Genomic DNA, 17,576 nt, shown 5'->3' with positions numbered 1-17,576 from the left:
CAGCTTTGTACATAATTTTTTCAATTTTTCATTTTTTTTTAACCAAAGAGACAACAGTATCAATGAAGAGCATGACTGAAAACAAAAAAATCAAGGTAAATATCACCCCTAAGCATTTTTTTTTTTTTTTTTTTTTTTGTCTAAAGATGTGATTTCATCAAATTCTAAAGATGTCTGTAAATAATTGTGTGTTAAGGAAAAATAAAATGCTAGATATGAAATCAGCATTGCAAGTCAAATGAGTAATCTTATTTAAAAAATAAAAATAAAACCTTTTCCCCCCTATACTAACTCAATGGCTATCGTCAGCTGTCTCTTTAAGCAAAAGCTAAGGATTATGAAATATGAGAAGAACTGAGCCGTATTGAAATCCTGTTCCCTTTCATTTTCCACTTTTATACTGTCTTCTGACAACCCAGCACTTGCTGTAGAAGTATTCTTGCAACATTTAAGAGTTGAAACAACACGTTTAAAAGGATGCTGTTGCTCACCTGACCAGTCAAAACTTTCTGACCAATGACATCGCAGATCGACTGTTTGGCCCCGCCTACTGATCCGCATCTCCGTTTAAATGATGTTCTCAAGCTTTTCTGTCTAATTTGGACTGTTCGTCTTTGGAGTACCTCACTGTCACAGGACTCTCCAAACCCTAACTTTCCAAATCGCGTCAAGTTTTCATCAGCATTGTAAGTATGCATTTATAACTTTTGGTTTAAAAGTATCAAATTCTATTCGTTTAGTTGTGCATGCGTGGGAGACGTTCAGATATGTAAATTATTGTGAATGTATGCCAGTAAGTTGATTATACAGTGTCATGTGTCCAAAAAAAATGCGTGAGTGTAGAGCTGTGTGAGGAAAACTGTAATCTTTCAATGAATATTGAAACTTGAAACTGTCAACATTCAATTGCTTTGAAAGATGTTTGACAGCTGTTCGTTCAGTTATTTTATGTTGCCATTAAAGTGATATTTCCACAAAATGGAAATTCGCTAAACATTTAGCATACTTAACCTCATGTTATTCCATATGCATTACGTGAAACTTAAAAAGGACATGAATGTAAGGATGTTAGTGACTTACAGTCTCAGTCACCATTCACTTGCATTGCTGTTTGCATACACTTCAAGTGGATGCTGGCTGACATTCAGCCTAACATCATCAGTGCTCCACTAGAAAAAGAACTTAAATGGGTTTGGATGAGTAAATTCTGACAGAATTATTTTTTATGTAATTAACATGATTAAATTATCCATACACTTTATTGCACAAAGCAAAGGCTTTCAACAAATCACGCATCTCTGACCTTCTTGTCAAACATCATCATAAAGTGTCTCATAAGCTGTTCAGAAAGAAAGCATGTGAAAAAGCATCAGTGCTTTCATGCAAAAGTTTGACTTCAGCAGAGTCTGTCATAGGAAATGGTTGAGGAAAGTGCGTAGAATGAGAGAAGCAGTGAGCCTGACAAACCAAAGAGTTTCCTGTTCTCCAAATATGGTTGTCAAATGCAGCTTTCTGCTGAACCTTGTGGTGAACAACAGCAGACAGTGTCAACTGACTGGCCTCTCGGTTCCCATTGTAGTGATGACATGCATAGACAGCTAAATGTAGACAATAGTGTGAGAAAGTCTAGACAAAACAATCAAGATCTTGGAAGTAAATTGCAGGGGAAATAGTCGCTAAATTCAGTGCTGTGTTATCATTTATCCATAAATGACTTGATCAGTAGCATAACCTTTCTTGCTTCTGCGGCGATACAGCTAAACGACTTAACCTCATGTTCTTGTTGACCTTTTCTTTCATGTGCAACTTAATAAATAAAATCTGAGTATAATCTGGCAACTTTTTTTATAAAATGAAAGTAACTAGACCGATGTGTGGCTGAAGTTCACCTTCGTGTTCCACAGAAACACAAACTGGGTTTAGAACTGCATGCAATTGAATAATTACTGAAAAGTCATTTATTGAATTATTTCTATGCAAACCTAAACTGTTTTAATGAAGACATTTCTGATAGCTATCTTTCATATTGAAGGTAAAAGGTGTTTGCATGAGGCAGAAGTTAGTTTTAATAACACTTGGCAGAAAAAGGAAGTTTAACAGTTTTATTGGTAAGATTAACAGACCTAGCAGGTTTTTACCAGTTTGCTTGCAACTGCTGTATTAGTTGTGTTTTCCTTCTTTAGGCTGTTTACCTGATTGTTCCTCTAATGATTTAACACAATTCTGCATCACCTGACAGTTCCTGCTGGAACTCGTTTATTTCTTAAAATAAGTAGATAGACTAATGTCTAACAGTGTAATCTTATCACAGATTCTGTGTGTCTTTATGGTCATTAACGGCAAATAATGTTTAATGAGGACGCATTATGTTCAGTATATATTGTCGTAGCAACAGCTTTAAAGCTTGAGCTTTTGACCTTGTATGAACGTCCATCTCAATAAAATTGTTAATAGAAGAAACTGAAATAACACAGCTGCTCATGAGAAAAAGAAAACCGTATGGATGAATTGAGAAAAGGATGAGGAGGAGTGGAGAAGAGAGGAGAAAATCTTTCACAGGACCAGGGGTCACAAAAATCCATCCGCACAACACACGGTCACATGATCTTCTGGGCTTTAGGCCCACTTGAACACAGGCCAAAACTCATTCGTGCTACCTTTTACTTCTGCCGTGTTAGAAAAGCGAACTTTCTTTGAAGTAAAACGTAGCCTCGACTTATTTAGGTTGGATTTTAGACTGTGTGTTTGGAGTGAAACTGCTGATCCATAAAAGCCTCAGTGAAAGCTCAATGATTTTCAAGTGCTGAAATGAAAGGGCAGTGAATCTACGTACAGGACACAGGAAATTCCCTCATTTAATTAAAGCAGCTTATCATAGAAAAACTTTGTTTGTTTGAAAAACGTTTGTTTGTCTTGCCCTCGAATGATTATAGGCCATTTAAATAACAATTTTCCATCCGTTGTGTTTTCGATCTCGTCTTTTGGACAGAAGAGTGCAGATTCCGAACCTTGGTAGAAAATTGAACGTTTACAGATTTACGTTTTAGAAACGCTCAATATTTTATACTTGTAGAATTTGACAGCATGTTAAATTCATCTAGACAACAAGAAGAAGTTTTAGTCATTCTCCATAGTCTAATTGAGAAAGTGCAACACTTTCAGCTTCACCTGCCTGCTAGATACAATTTAGAATATAACTTTGCAGTTTATTTTTTAAAAATTAACTTTTGTTAGAAAGTAAGTAGGTGGGAAAAATATTTTCCTGTTTTCGTTAAACTGTTAGACTGTACAATGTAAATGTGCAAACAATGGATAGTTATAAATGTCAAAGGAAATGATATCTAAAGGCGTAGCTTTGGAATTGTTTCCCCAAATTGCTTGTGGCTGCATGAACTCCAAAGCAGCACCTGCTGTTTGCCAACTCTACTGTACTTGAAAATACTTGTGTAAACTTCCCTGCATCAGCCCACCAGAGGAAGAGAAGGGTGGGGGAAAGTGGCAGGAAAATTAGACCCCCTCCAGCCTCTGACTGTCCCTGCCTAATGTTATCATTTTGGAGTAAACTGCGAGTCCGGCTGGAGACATACTATTCCCTATAAGGGCTTTGTTTGGGAGTTCACTTGCTTCTGCTGTTTAGGTCGACAGAGCGTCCACAGACTCAAAGGCAGCCTTATATGGTCATTGCAGCACGGGACCACAGCTGAGCACCAAAAGAAACAAGAAAAACAGTATTTGCTTTGGAGATAATCACATGATTATATATGTATTCCCCCTCAGGATGTATCGTACAGTTTTTGGCCAATCTATACTGACAACTTTTTTTTATTTAATATTTCCCAAGTATTTTTCTCATCCTTGCATCTAAATAGTTGATAATAGTGGTGCCCCCGTGACCTATGCAATGTGGTTTAATAGGCTTTGCAAAAGTAGTGTTAGTGAATTGCAACCAGAATCAAAATTCATCCATAAATGATGATGTTAGTTGATGTTGCATGTTCTATTGATATTAGGCCTTGAACACTGGGGGAAACCTCAGTGTGTGTGTTTGTGGTTTTTTTTTTTTTTGTTTTGTTTTTGTTTTTGTTTCTGTTTGTTTTTTTTTGTTTTTTTTTCCTGTTTTAAGGAATTAAATAACTAAAGGGCTTAAATTAATTTAGCGGAATAATCTATACTTTGAGCTAAACTAAATACTACATTTTTGTAAAGTAAATTGTTTGAAATGTGTGCAAATAACATTTTTAGATTCAGATATGCACCCATTCTGTCTTATTTGAAAAAAAAAAGAAGTTTGTGATTTAGTTAATTACAACTTACCTTGCATTCTTACTGAAGAACTGCAGTGAAATTCACTTCCGGTTTCTGTGAAGCTCCGCCTTCTTTGATTTGATTGGCTGTCTTAATCATTTTGACATTGACGAGCTTTTAGACCATTAAAAATGTATCTGTAAGATTATTGGGTGCAACAATTTGATCATTAAAAATGTAAAAAAGTAAATGTAAGTTTTAAAACTTTTTGGTCAAAGACAAAATAATAGGGAGACAATTTGGTCATTTCCAAATTTTAAGGGAGACCTCAAAGTTTATGGTGTTACAGCCCTAGTTTGATTTGTTTTCCACCCTTCGCAACTTGTATTTAATTAAAGTCTATTGCACAGATCCAATGTGGCCAATATTGTTTAAAACGACTATTAGTATTGCTGCAAAAACACATTGTTTAAAAATCTGTTTTTCTTTTACATTTGTAGTTGTCGTAACCCAGCACCAAGATGACGAAAAAGACCCTGAGTGAGGACGAGAAATTCCTTTTCTTGGACAAAGACTTCATTAACAGCCCCGTCGCCCAGGCAGATTGGGCAGCCAAAAAGCTGGTATGGGTCCCCTCTGAGAAACACGGTTTTGAGTCGGCTAGCATCAAAGAGGAACGTGGCGATGAGGTACTGGTGGAGCTGGTGGACAATGGAAAGAAAATCACGGTCAACAAGGATGACATCCAGAAGATGAACCCACCCAAGTTCAGCAAGGTGGAGGATATGGCAGAACTCACCTGCCTGAATGAAGCCTCTGTCCTACACAACCTGAGGGAGAGATACTTCTCCGGACTTATCTATGTGAGTATGCCACAGTGCTTTTAAATTATATTTTAAATAAAATAAATGCTTAATGAATTATAAAAAGTATGCGCTTCATACGGTTGAATGAGGGTCAGAAACTGTTAATTTTTTCAAAAATACATTAAAATGCAGAGAGTTGCTTAAATACATCTTATGTACAATAAGCATGTCTTTAAGTTTCTGAATTAAAACGCTCAGGGTGGTACAACTGTCCCATTTATTATGAAAGCCTGGCAAGAAAGAAATACCTTAAGTAAAAAATGCAAGCAGTAAAGCAGTTTTGTTATTAAGAATAGTCATGTGGTGTGACTCCTCAAAAATGTAGTAATATTTCATAACGAATATAAAAAAAAAATTACATTTTATTTGTACTTTTTAAATAGTAAGAGTAAGATGTGTACACTTACATCAACACGTAAGAAAAGAAAGTTTTGATGAAAATGTTATAAATGTTTTTCAAAATACATAAATATAAAGAGTAATTTTTTTAAGAACCTACTATATTTTTATATATGAATTTTCTTATACTTATACTCTTATTTGTCATTGACCCCCTGCTGACATTACTATTACATAACAGTGTATATAACATATTATTTCAGCAAATGTATGACATTTAGAAATAACTCATTGTGGCTGAACCAATGCAAAAAGAAAAAAATTGCATTTACAACCATTGGGCTTAAAATGGCAATGATTATTTACAAGCGCTTAAGAAATAGGAACTATACATTACCCGAGTGTGAGTGGTTATACAGTATAACATCCACAGACCTCCAAACTATGTTTACACTCTGGAAACAAACCATTAGTTAACTAATTCTTTGCTCTGAGGATATCTTGGGAACAGGAGTCTTCCATATGGAATATGCATCAACTAAGCTTTCAAATATTATGATTTAAAATATACAGACTCAAACCAAACTTCCTTGAATTTATATTTAACGACACATTGTATGACTCGTTGCTGTGGTGCCATGTCTCCTTGTGTTTTTTACTTGATGGTTTCATAACCCTTGTCCATCTTTCTTCAGACATACTCCGGGCTGTTTTGCGTCGTGGTGAACCCCTATAAAATGCTGCCAATCTATTCTGAGAAGATCATTGAAATGTACAAAGGCAAAAAGCGCCATGAGGTCCCTCCCCATATCTACTCCATAACGGACAACGCCTACAGGAACATGATGCAAGGTGAGGTCCGGCCTGCTAGATGTTGACACATAAACTCACAGATTGCTTCTCTTCATAAGATCTGAATGTTTGGATTTCAAAATAGCCATTGTCTGTAAAACTTCAAACTCAAGTGGATCCAAAAGACATTTTTATTTCACTCTAGCCCTCAAGATCCACTTCCGTGCAGAGTTTAGTGCCAGCTTTGATCAAACTCTTCTGCCTACTCAATTTTCTAGCAATCCTGAAGACCTTGATTATCTTGTTCAGGTGTGTTTGAATAGGGTTGAATCTAAACAGGAAAGTAGACTTTGAGGACCAGAGTTGAGAACCTCTGAGAACAGTGTAGTCTCCTTACAACAGTGAGCTCTTCAAATGTCATTTGTGTTTGTTGAAATGAGGTGTGACAGCCCATATTAGCAGGCCAGTCAATGGTGTGAAGGAAGCAGGTCACACATCTAATGCTATTTTAACACTTTTAAACATTCAACAATTTTAAACAGCTGTTGTTACCCACAGAAGTTTGAATCTATATTATAGAGTGAAATGAGGTGCTAAGTAAATAAGAAGAAGAACCACAAGATACTTTACACCTCAGTGAAGTTGTTGTGTTGCTAATGAACTTGTTGCTTCATCATCTCATGTTAATGAACTGGAGTCAGATGAAGAAAAGATACAATCTTAAGCTGAACAAAACCTTTTTGCAAAGTATGCAGTGGAATATCGCAGAAACTGTTATCTTATGTGAAACTTGCAAAAAATTGCTTTTAAAAAGCAGAAGTAGGAGATGCGTTGTCACGCTGTTCCTCAAGAGTAATTCTGCTCAGTTCACTTCTCATTAAACTGTTTACATTAGACAAGGTTTGAACAATCATGCTCAAACCCTGTAAATTCATGCAGATCATTGCACAATGTCATGTTGTGTTCACAGTGAGTCTTGTTTACTGCTGTATAAAGGCTGATGATAGTTTCTTGTTCATACAGCACAAAATTAGCACCTAAACACCACTTGACAAGACATTTTAACATGTTTTGAGAGACTCTTACAGCAGTTACTGTATTTCCGGAACTGTTGCAGTTGATGACGAGTAAAATCCAGCATGATCAGCCATGAGCGTCAGTCTTCACATTCCTGCTCAAGCTTACACTGATCTCCCTTTGAAGTCCAGCAAGGTTTCCATGCTTGACCGGGTGGTGTAGCCTTGTCATAATTTAAAAAATCAGGATCCCGTATGGGAAGGAATGGAAAGGAATAAAATGGAAAGGATAATTTATGTCTTGGATTTGAATCTGTAACTTCTTAGTTGCTTGGATAAAACAATACCTGCGCATCTTGCTCTTCGTCAAACAGTCTGGCTGAGGTGCAGTTTCCCCATCGGAGTGTTTAGATTTGGTTTTCTGCTTCCCGATGCCTCGATTTGTGCCTTAATTAGGAAGAAACAAGGGAACAGACTTCATGTTGTATGTGGAAACCTGCCCAGCTTAAGTCATATCCAAAATGAGCAATAGTCATTCATTGTGTTTACAACAGAAGACGTTCTATAGTACTTGAGCAGAACAGGCAAGATCACATTCAGCTGATTAGCTGGTTGGGCGTTCGTCCAGCCTCCAGGATCATAGATAAAAAACGAGCTCTGTTTGAATTTGGAGTACAAATTCATTCGCTTAGAATTGTTCGGAGAGGATCATATTTTGTTTGACTTGATCAAATACATATTTAATAAATTATCTACGCAATGTTTTTTATAATTTCCATTCTGCTTTCTGAACAATCATTGGTGTATGGATAGATTTAAAAAACCTTAAATGGAGCCAAGATTATCTGAGAAGGTTTTCTAATTTTAGCCGCATGAATCAATGAGTGTCCCGTTGCTGAACTTAATAGGAATTGTGTTGCATCCCCCAAGAGAATGCGTAGATTCAGTTTCTTTTTCAGCAAATCAAATTGCTGCACTGAAAATTAAAGATTATTAGATTATGTGCATTATTGGATGCTGTAATAACAATGGTATTTGATCATAGGCTTATTTCCTCTTAGGCTTGAAAGGAGCCTTTAAGTATTTCCCGATGTTCAAAAATGACATAGTATGCAGTCTTGCAGTTTCCATGAGCGTTAGCCTGAGAGTTTCCTCGGGCCATTGTAATGTCTGTCATTTCTTTCTACAGATCGAGAGGACCAGTCTATTCTTTGCACGTGAGTTCTTTTCATTGTTTATTTGCATCACTGAAATAAATGCCAAGTTCTGTCATGAAACTCTAGATAGGCTAGGCTGATGGGTCGTTAATGCAAAGTGATGATATTCACAGCACTGAACTGTTTGGCACAAGCCGACGGGTTCATGCTGCATACTCAGCCAATGAGCTTACGGCTTTACATTTAAATGGCTGGTTAGAATTTACTACAGCATTTTGCAGTGCCCTTTCAGAGTTTCTCTGAAACCCTCCTCCTCCCCAGCTCCACCTTTATAGATCTGCTACGGTTATTATATATGCAGTTTGTGCAGGAGCAGTATGTCTTAAATACTCACAGCAGCGTAACTCACAATTCTAACTTTTTTCTTAGAATTGTGAGATACAAACTCACAACTGCATGTTATAAAGCCAGAATTACGAGATATAAAGTGTATTACTATAAATATTAAGTGAGAATTGCATGATATAAAGTCACAATTTAGACTTCTTTTTCTGAATTGCATGATATAAACTCACAATTGTGAGAAATAAAGTAAGAATAGCAAGATAAAAACTTGCTATTCAGAAAAAAAAACAGAATTGTGAGTTATGATGTCCAGTTTTGCAATTCTGAGAAATAGTCAGAAATTTATATCTCACAATTCTGACTTTATTTCTCAGAATTGCAAGGTTATGTCTCGCAATTCTGACTTTTACAACTTGCAACTGCCAGTTTATGTCACACAGTTTTTATCTTGCAGTTCTAACTTCATAACTCGCAGTTGTGAGTTTATATCATGCAGTTCTGATTTTATAACTTTATGCGAGTTTATATCTCACAATTCTGACTTTAAAACTCGCAATTGTGAGTTTATATCACGCAATTCTGACTTTATTTCTCAGAATTGCGAGTTTATATCTCACAATTCTGACTTTGTAACTCGCAATTGTGAGATTATATCACAATTCTGACTTTATAACTTTATGCGAGTTTATATCTCACAATTCTGACTTTGTAACTCGCAATTGTGAGATTATATCACAATTCTGACTTTATAACTTTATGCAAGTTTATATCTCACAATTCTGACTTTATAACTTTATGCGAGTTTATATCTCACAATTCTGACTTTAAAACTCGCAACTGTGAGTTTATATCATGCAATTCTGAGAAAAAAGTCTGAATTGTGAGTTTTTATCTTACAGTTCTGACTTTATAACTTGCAATTGTGAGTTTATATCTTATTTTGAGTTTGCATCAAGCAATTCTGAGAAAATATATCACACAATTCTGACTTTCTCAGAATTGCGAGTTTATATCTCACAATTCTGCTATTATAACACAATTCTGAGTTTATATCTCACAATTCTGATTTTATAACTTTATGCAAGTTTATATCTCACAATTATGACTTTCAAACTCGCTATTGTGAGTTTATATCACGCAATTCTGACTTTATTTCTCAGAATTGCGAGTTTATATCTCACAATTCTGACTTTATTTCTCAGAATTACGAGTGTATATCTCACAATTCTGACTTTGTAACTCGCAATTGTGAGATTATATCACAATTCTGACTTTATAACTTTATGCAAGTTTATATCTCACAATTCTGACTTTAAAACTCGCTATTGTGAGTTTATATCACACAATTCTGACTTTATTTCTCAGAATTGCGAGTTTATATCTCACAATTCTGACTTTATTTCTCAGAATTGCGAGTTTATATCTCACAATTCTGACTTTAAAACTCGCAATTGTGAGTTTATGTCATGCAATTCTGAAAAAAAAGTCTGAATTGTGAGTTTTTATCTTACAGTTTTGACTTTATAACTTGCAACTGTGAGTTTATATCTTATCATTTTGAGTTTGTATCAAGCAATTCTAAGAAAATATATCACACAATTCTGACTTTCTCAGAATTGCGAGTTTATATCTCACAATTCTGCTATTATAACACAATTCTGAGTTTATATCTCACAGTTCTGACTTTATAACTTTATGCATGTTTATATCTCACAATTCTGACTTTATTTCTCAGAATTGCGAGTGTATATCTCACAATTCTGACTTTATAACTTTATGCATGTTTATATCTCACAATTCTGACTTTATTTCTCAGAATTGCGAGTTTATATCTCACAATTCTGACTTTATAACTTTATGCATGTTTATATCTCACAATTCTGACTTTATTTCTCAGAATTGCGAGTGTATATCTCACAATTCTGACTTTGTAACTTTATGCATGTTTATATGTCACAATTCTGACTTTATTTCTCAGAATTGCGAGTTTATATCTCACAATTCTGACTTTATAACTTTATGCATGTTTATATCTCACAATTCTGACTTTATTTCTCAGAATTGCGAGTGTATATCTCACAATTCTGACTTTGTAACTCGAAATTGTGATTTTATCACGCAATTCTGACTTTATAACTTTATGCGAGTTTATATCTCACAATTCTGACTTTGTAACTCGCAATTGTGAGATTATATCACAATTCTGACTTTATAACTTTATGCAAGTTTATATCTCACAATTCTGACTTTAAAACTCGCAACTGTGAGTTTATATCATGCAATTCTGAGAAAAAAGTCTGAATTGTGAGTTTTTATCTTACAGTTCTGACTTTATAACTTGCAATTGTGAGTTTATATCTTATTTTGAGTTTGCATCAAGCAATTCTGAGAAAATATATCACACAATTCTGACTTTCTCAGAATTGCGAGTTTATATCTCACAATTCTGCTATTATAACACAATTCTGAGTTTATATCTCACAATTCTGATTTTATAACTTTATGCAAGTTTATATCTCACAATTATGACTTTCAAACTCGCTATTGTGAGTTTATATCACGCAATTCTGACTTTATTTCTCAGAATTGCGAGTTTATATCTCACAATTCTGACTTTATTTCTCAGAATTACGAGTGTATATCTCACAATTCTGACTTTGTAACTCGCAATTGTGAGATTATATCACAATTCTGACTTTATAACTTTATGCAAGTTTATATCTCACAATTCTGACTTTAAAACTCGCTATTGTGAGTTTATATCACACAATTCTGACTTTATTTCTCAGAATTGCGAGTTTATATCTCACAATTCTGACTTTATTTCTCAGAATTGCGAGTTTATATCTCACAATTCTGACTTTAAAACTCGCAATTGTGAGTTTATGTCATGCAATTCTGAAAAAAAAGTCTGAATTGTGAGTTTTTATCTTACAGTTTTGACTTTATAACTTGCAACTGTGAGTTTATATCTTATCATTTTGAGTTTGTATCAAGCAATTCTAAGAAAATATATCACACAATTCTGACTTTCTCAGAATTGCGAGTTTATATCTCACAATTCTGCTATTATAACACAATTCTGAGTTTATATCTCACAGTTCTGACTTTATAACTTTATGCATGTTTATATCTCACAATTCTGACTTTATTTCTCAGAATTGCGAGTGTATATCTCACAATTCTGACTTTATAACTTTATGCATGTTTATATCTCACAATTCTGACTTTATTTCTCAGAATTGCGAGTTTATATCTCACAGTTCTGACTTTATAACTTTATGCATGTTTATATCTCACAATTCTGACTTTATTTCTCAGAATTGCGAGTTTATATCTCACAGTTCTGACTTTATAACTTTATGCATGTTTATATCTCACAATTCTGACTTTATTTCTCAGAATTGCGAGTGTATATCTCACAATTCTGACTTTGTAACTTTATGCATGTTTATATCTCACAATTCTGACTTTATTTCTCAGAATTGCGAGTTTATATCTCACAATTCTGACTTTATAACTTTATGCATGTTTATATCTCACAATTCTGACTTTGTAACTCGAAATTGTGATTTTATCACGCAATTCTGACTTTATTACTTTATGCGAGTTTATATCTCACAATTCTGACTTTAAAACTCGCAATTGTGAGTTTATATCATGCAATTCTGAAAAAAAAGTCTGAATTGTGAGTTTTTATCTTACAGTTTTGACTTTATAACTTGCAACTGTGAGTTTATATCTTATAATTTTGAGTTTGTATCAAGCAATTCTAAGAAAATATATCACACAATTCTGACTTTCTCAGAATTGCGAGTTTATATCTCACAATTCTGACTTTATTTCTCAGAATTGTGAGTTTATATCTAACAATTCTGACTTTAAAACTCGCAATTGTGAGTTTATATCATGCAATTCTAACTTTATTTCTCAGAATTGCCAGTTTAGATCTCACAATTCTGAGTTTATATCTCACAATTCTGACTTTATAACTTTATGCAAGTTTATATCTCACAATTCTGACTTTATAACTTTATGCAAGTTTATGTCTCACAATTCTGACTTTAAAACTCGCAATTGTGAGTTTATATCATGCAGTTCTGAAAAAAAGTCTGAATTGTGAGTTTTTATCTTACAGTTCTTTCTTTATAACTTGCAATTGCGAGTTTATATCATGCAATTCGACTATTTCTCAGAATTGAAAATGCATATATTACAATTTTATCTTTATAATTTGCAATTGTACGTTTATAATACGCAAGTTTGTATTATGCAATTCTGAGAAAAAAAAGAGATGAAAACTCGCAATTGTGAGAAAAAAAGTCAAAATTGTGAGATAAAAAGTCAATTATCTTTTTTTATTTTTTTATTCAGTGGCGGAAATTGACTTCCGTATGAAGTCTTCATTTTGATGGTGTTTTACAAAACAAAAAAGGAATTATAAATATTTTAATTTTTTTTAACATTGTAAACATTGAAGCCTAATATGACAGTGGTTAACGACCTGTCATCCATGTCAGTGGTTATTGTTTACAACCCTGAATAAAGTAAACAGTTTTGACAAATTTAGACTAATGATAAACACTTCAAGCCCCTTCTAATATAATATTTAACAATTAAAATGATGGCAGCAACCACATTATGATTAGTAGACTAGGACTAGATGTTTTTCAAAATGTCCTCAGCAGTGGGAACAAGGCAGATGAACCTCAAGGGTCATGTCTCCTCAGAGTCGGCCTACTCACAGGAAATGTGCCCCCGTCCTGATTCTAAATCCAGATCAAGCATGTTGGCTTCATTAGTGTTTGTTTTTGAGTCATTACTGGGCATTTGCTTTGAATCTGTACAGGCCTCACTACAAAACATGGCCAAGCAAAAATAGCTGTTGCTCTACTCTACGTAAGTTGATGTTCACAGGCAATATCATTGTTTTACATCTGTGTGATCATAAAACAGCTGTGAAATATGAGGATGTTAAAGTAAAACAGTGTTGATTCGATGTGTCAGTGTGGGAGGCACCCGTAGATACTGTCGGCAAATTTCCTCTGAGTGTGGAATAGGAAATTGAAGCCATTTAAACTGCTCTAGGGCAACTGTTGCTAGGGCACAGAATTCTCTAATGACATTAGGATGTTTCCGCATGGATGTTTTGAGGCTGTCTCAAAAACATGTCTCATTTTTTAGGAGATTTGGTATGACCACCCAAAGATAATTAATAAAAACTGACTGTTAAACTGTTAAAAACACATGGATTGTTAAAAACCACTGATCTGAGGCCTTGTGAAAAATCCACACGTGTTTTCTCATACCCATATCTAATGTGGTGTATGGGAATACTCCAATATTTGAATCACCATTTGGCAACAGCGCCCGTAATCATCATGAATTTTACTATACTGTATCATAAATGGTCAAAAACTGTGGATCTACAAACAATGCATGTTAAAGTACCCCATAAAATATGTTGAGTGAACGGATCTAAGGGCATCCTGCTCCTGCCAAAGAACCAGCCCTTCGGCTGCAGCACGGCCTGTGGATCCCAGACTCAGTTTTCCTAATATGGAAATGTTAGTGTGTCAGCATGAAGGTTCAGTAATATCTCTTTCGTATAATAAAAGGTGCACTGTAACCCCTTGTAACAAAGTAAATTATAGTTAAGATTTCCATCATTGGTATTATTCACAGTTTTGTCATTCACTGTTGTTTTCTAGTGGTGAATCAGGTGCTGGGAAGACAGAAAACACCAAGAAAGTCATCCAGTATTTGGCTGTAGTGGCCTCGTCCCACAAAGGCAAGAAGGACACGAGCGCTGTAAGTACGAACAGTCTAAAAAACTCTTTTTCTGTTTGATAACCCGTTTTCTTCATCAATTTTTTTTCCCTTGCTTTGACCCCATTCCTTTAAATCAGGGTCTGACATTCTGAATCCTTTCATAATTACTAAAGTAATGATATGCAAAGGTCAAACTGTGCACAGATAAGAACACTCCTTTCAGTCTTTCAATGTTTGCTATCATATCCCATTTATCAAAAGATTATGCAGGCTTTGATTTTGCCTGATATCAAAATATGTTTTGATTATGTGCTACTGAGCCATTTGTTTCTCAAGGAAATCAAGACTGCTAAAGGAAAAACCAGTAAATGCAACAGAATGCTCTTAGTTTACACGCATCTAATGACAATTTCCTTAATGAATTTCCTCAAATAGCAACATGCAGGACAACAGTTTGCCTATGTGAGTAAAAAAGGATTGTGCAAGACTCCTTCTTGTGTGGGTTTGAGAGTTTGCATGCTTGAGTTTCTCACTGAGAGTGACATTAGACAAGTCTTACATGGAGGGACCTTCTAAACAAACCACCTGTAGATTGTAGACAAATAATGTGCCAAAGAGCCGCAGTGTTCGCATGATGTTTAAACAAATGATTAGATAAAAATAATACAATCAACATTACGCCGTTAGATCACGTGTGTGCCATTCCCCCATCTGAGATGTGGTTAACTTTTTCTTTGCCAGCGCAGATGCCTGGCATTGAAATGGTCTGTCTGAGCACAGTGTGTGTGCATGCCAACGTATAGCCTTTTGAATTGATAATCTCATATCCTTTCTCGTTTCTCACCTATTAATCTACCACAGGTTAATGTGCATCATCTGTCAAGCTCATATGCGTGTGCATTAGCAGTATAAACACCACCTCAATGTAGATCTGTGTACTTACAATGTACAACATGAGATATGCAAGGAAACCAAAATATATGCACACATTATACTTGTTTGTATGACATTTATGACGACTGCCATGCATATGAGCTTAAAAGGGATGCCCATAATAGTTATGTTCTTGGTTCCTAAAGTAGTTTCGTTACACTTGAATGCACTACTTTGAAATTTACTAAACACTTCTTCTGATATCCTTTTTATCATAGAAGAATAGTGTACATACTAGTCTTCTAAAAAAGTTCAAGGTTGAAACTATTCGTTTTTTTTTCTGTAAGTTAAATAAGGTTAATTGTCTGTAAGTGTGAGAGAATATCTGAGAATGTGAGTGTACAGTTCCTACACAGTTTTTTAATGTTTATTTTTGTTTTCATAATTATGAACACTGTGAAAATGATGATCCATTAACATCAATATGTTTAAAAGTTTTTCCTTTGCGTTTTCGAAAATTTTTGTTGTAGTCTGTACACAACACTCACACATATCCGTGAAAAAATTTTTCACACATTGTCATTGTTGTAGATTACAATGACACAAAAATGTTTTACGTTTTTTATTTGAAAATGGTATTGTGTAGACATCACCTAGTTTGCCATTTTAAAGTCCCCTATACTTCCGCTGACCCTTTGTTATGAATTTTTTAATAAACATTTTTTATTTTTGTCTTTCCCGTCTTTCTTTTATTTTAAAGGATTAGTTCACTTCCAGAATAAAAATTCCCTCATAATTTACTCACCCCCATGCCATCCAAGATGTTCATGTGTTTCTTTCTTCAACCAAAAAGAAATTAAGGTTTTTGAGGAAAACATTCTAGGATTTTTCTCCATATAGTGGATTTTAATGGTGGCCAAGGGGTTGAAGGTCCAAATCGTAGTTTCAACGCAGCTTCAAAAAACTCCAATCAATCCCAGCTGAGAAATAAGGATCTTATCTAACAAAACAATTTGCCATTTTATATACTTATGAACCACAAATGCTCATCTTGCACTAGCTCAACTTCATGCATTACGTAGGCGGAAGTACTGACGCAGTGTTTACAAAGCAAATGTGCAAAGAAATTCAAACACCCAAAAAAAGGTAAAATAACAATGTCTGACGATTTCGCCCTACCTTTTTAAAACAATGTACACAGATGAAGAACTAACCATGTGTGACTTTTCCAGTGTGATTAGGCAATGCAAGACGTGCATGTGCATCATAGAGCTAGTGCAAGATGAGCATTTGTAGTTAAAAAGTATATAAATTTAATTTTTTTTTAGAAAATGGCCGTTCATTTCACTAGATAAAACCTTTATTCCTTGGCCGGCATAGTGTAGAGACCCTTTGAAGCTGCGTTGAAACTGCAATTTAGACCTTCAACCCATTGGTCACCATTGAAGTTCACTATATGGAGTGAAAATCCCGGAATGTTTTCCTCAAAATCCTTAATTTCTTTTCAACATGGCGGTAAGTAAATTATCAAAAAAAATTATTCTGGAAGTGAACTAATCCTTTAAGTGCTTAATAGTGTATCAAAATTTGTGATTTCTTGTTAATATGTAATTGCACTATGGGTTATTAACGTGTCATGTTCGCAGTGGAGGCAAGAGAAAACACTGTTTTGACTTTCAAAAATAACTCAACTCTACTCCCCATTACTCTTCCACTCCACACCACTCATATGTTCTGAACGGCACTCCATGGACCAATGAAGCTGTCATCATCTCTCAGCTGATATGCTTTGTCCTGAGAATGCTGTTGAATTCAGCCAAGTGTTTTATGAATGTGGATACAGTCTTCACTCTGTCCTTTCTTTCCAGCAATCTCTCTGTCAACAGTCTCTCTGTCTCCATCATTCTAAATGTTGCTTCTCTTCCTTCTTTTCTAGTTTAGTTTATTTTTCTTTGTCAGTGTCTGAAGCTATCAAGCGATCTTCTTTCCTTCTCAGCAGCAAGCTGTCTCTGGTAGATATCTTCTTTTACTAGATATTTTCTTTTTTGATGCTAATTGAGAGTCACGGCTGAAATCTTTTTCTGCCTCGTTTAAGTCTAAAAATGAGAATCTAATTATGTGGTCAAATGACACCAGAGGCTTTGTGATGCAAAGGCAGCATTATGCTCTCT

The 17,576-nt window shown here is 34.8% G+C and overlaps 1 protein-coding gene across 3 annotated transcripts in view; it reads left to right on the top strand.

Moving 5' to 3' along the window:
- Positions 1 to 526: 526 nt before the first annotated feature.
- myh11a (myosin, heavy chain 11a, smooth muscle) overlaps positions 527 to 17,576 on the top strand; it is a 36,785-nt gene continuing 19,735 nt past the window's right edge. For 2 of the 3 annotated variants that reach the window (XM_051112625.1, XM_051112627.1), the window contains exons 1-6: positions 527 to 686; positions 4,746 to 5,108; positions 6,146 to 6,302; positions 8,448 to 8,475; positions 14,472 to 14,571; positions 14,968 to 14,994. In XM_051112625.1, coding sequence (XP_050968582.1) covers positions 4,767 to 5,108; positions 6,146 to 6,302; positions 8,448 to 8,475; positions 14,472 to 14,571; positions 14,968 to 14,994 — 654 coding nt within the window. In that variant the 5' untranslated portion in view covers positions 527 to 686; positions 4,746 to 4,766. The remainder of the gene's footprint in view (positions 687 to 4,745; positions 5,109 to 6,145; positions 6,303 to 8,447; positions 8,476 to 14,471; positions 14,572 to 14,967; positions 14,995 to 17,576) is intronic. The other variant, XM_051112626.1, reaches the window with a different exon arrangement.

This window comes from Labeo rohita, chromosome 6 (genome assembly GCF_022985175.1).
Source record: "Labeo rohita strain BAU-BD-2019 chromosome 6, IGBB_LRoh.1.0, whole genome shotgun sequence".
NCBI lineage: Eukaryota > Metazoa > Chordata > Actinopteri > Cypriniformes > Cyprinidae > Labeo > Labeo rohita.
Note: the sequence above shows the minus strand (reverse complement) of the source record. Positions and strands in the feature narration are given on the sequence as shown.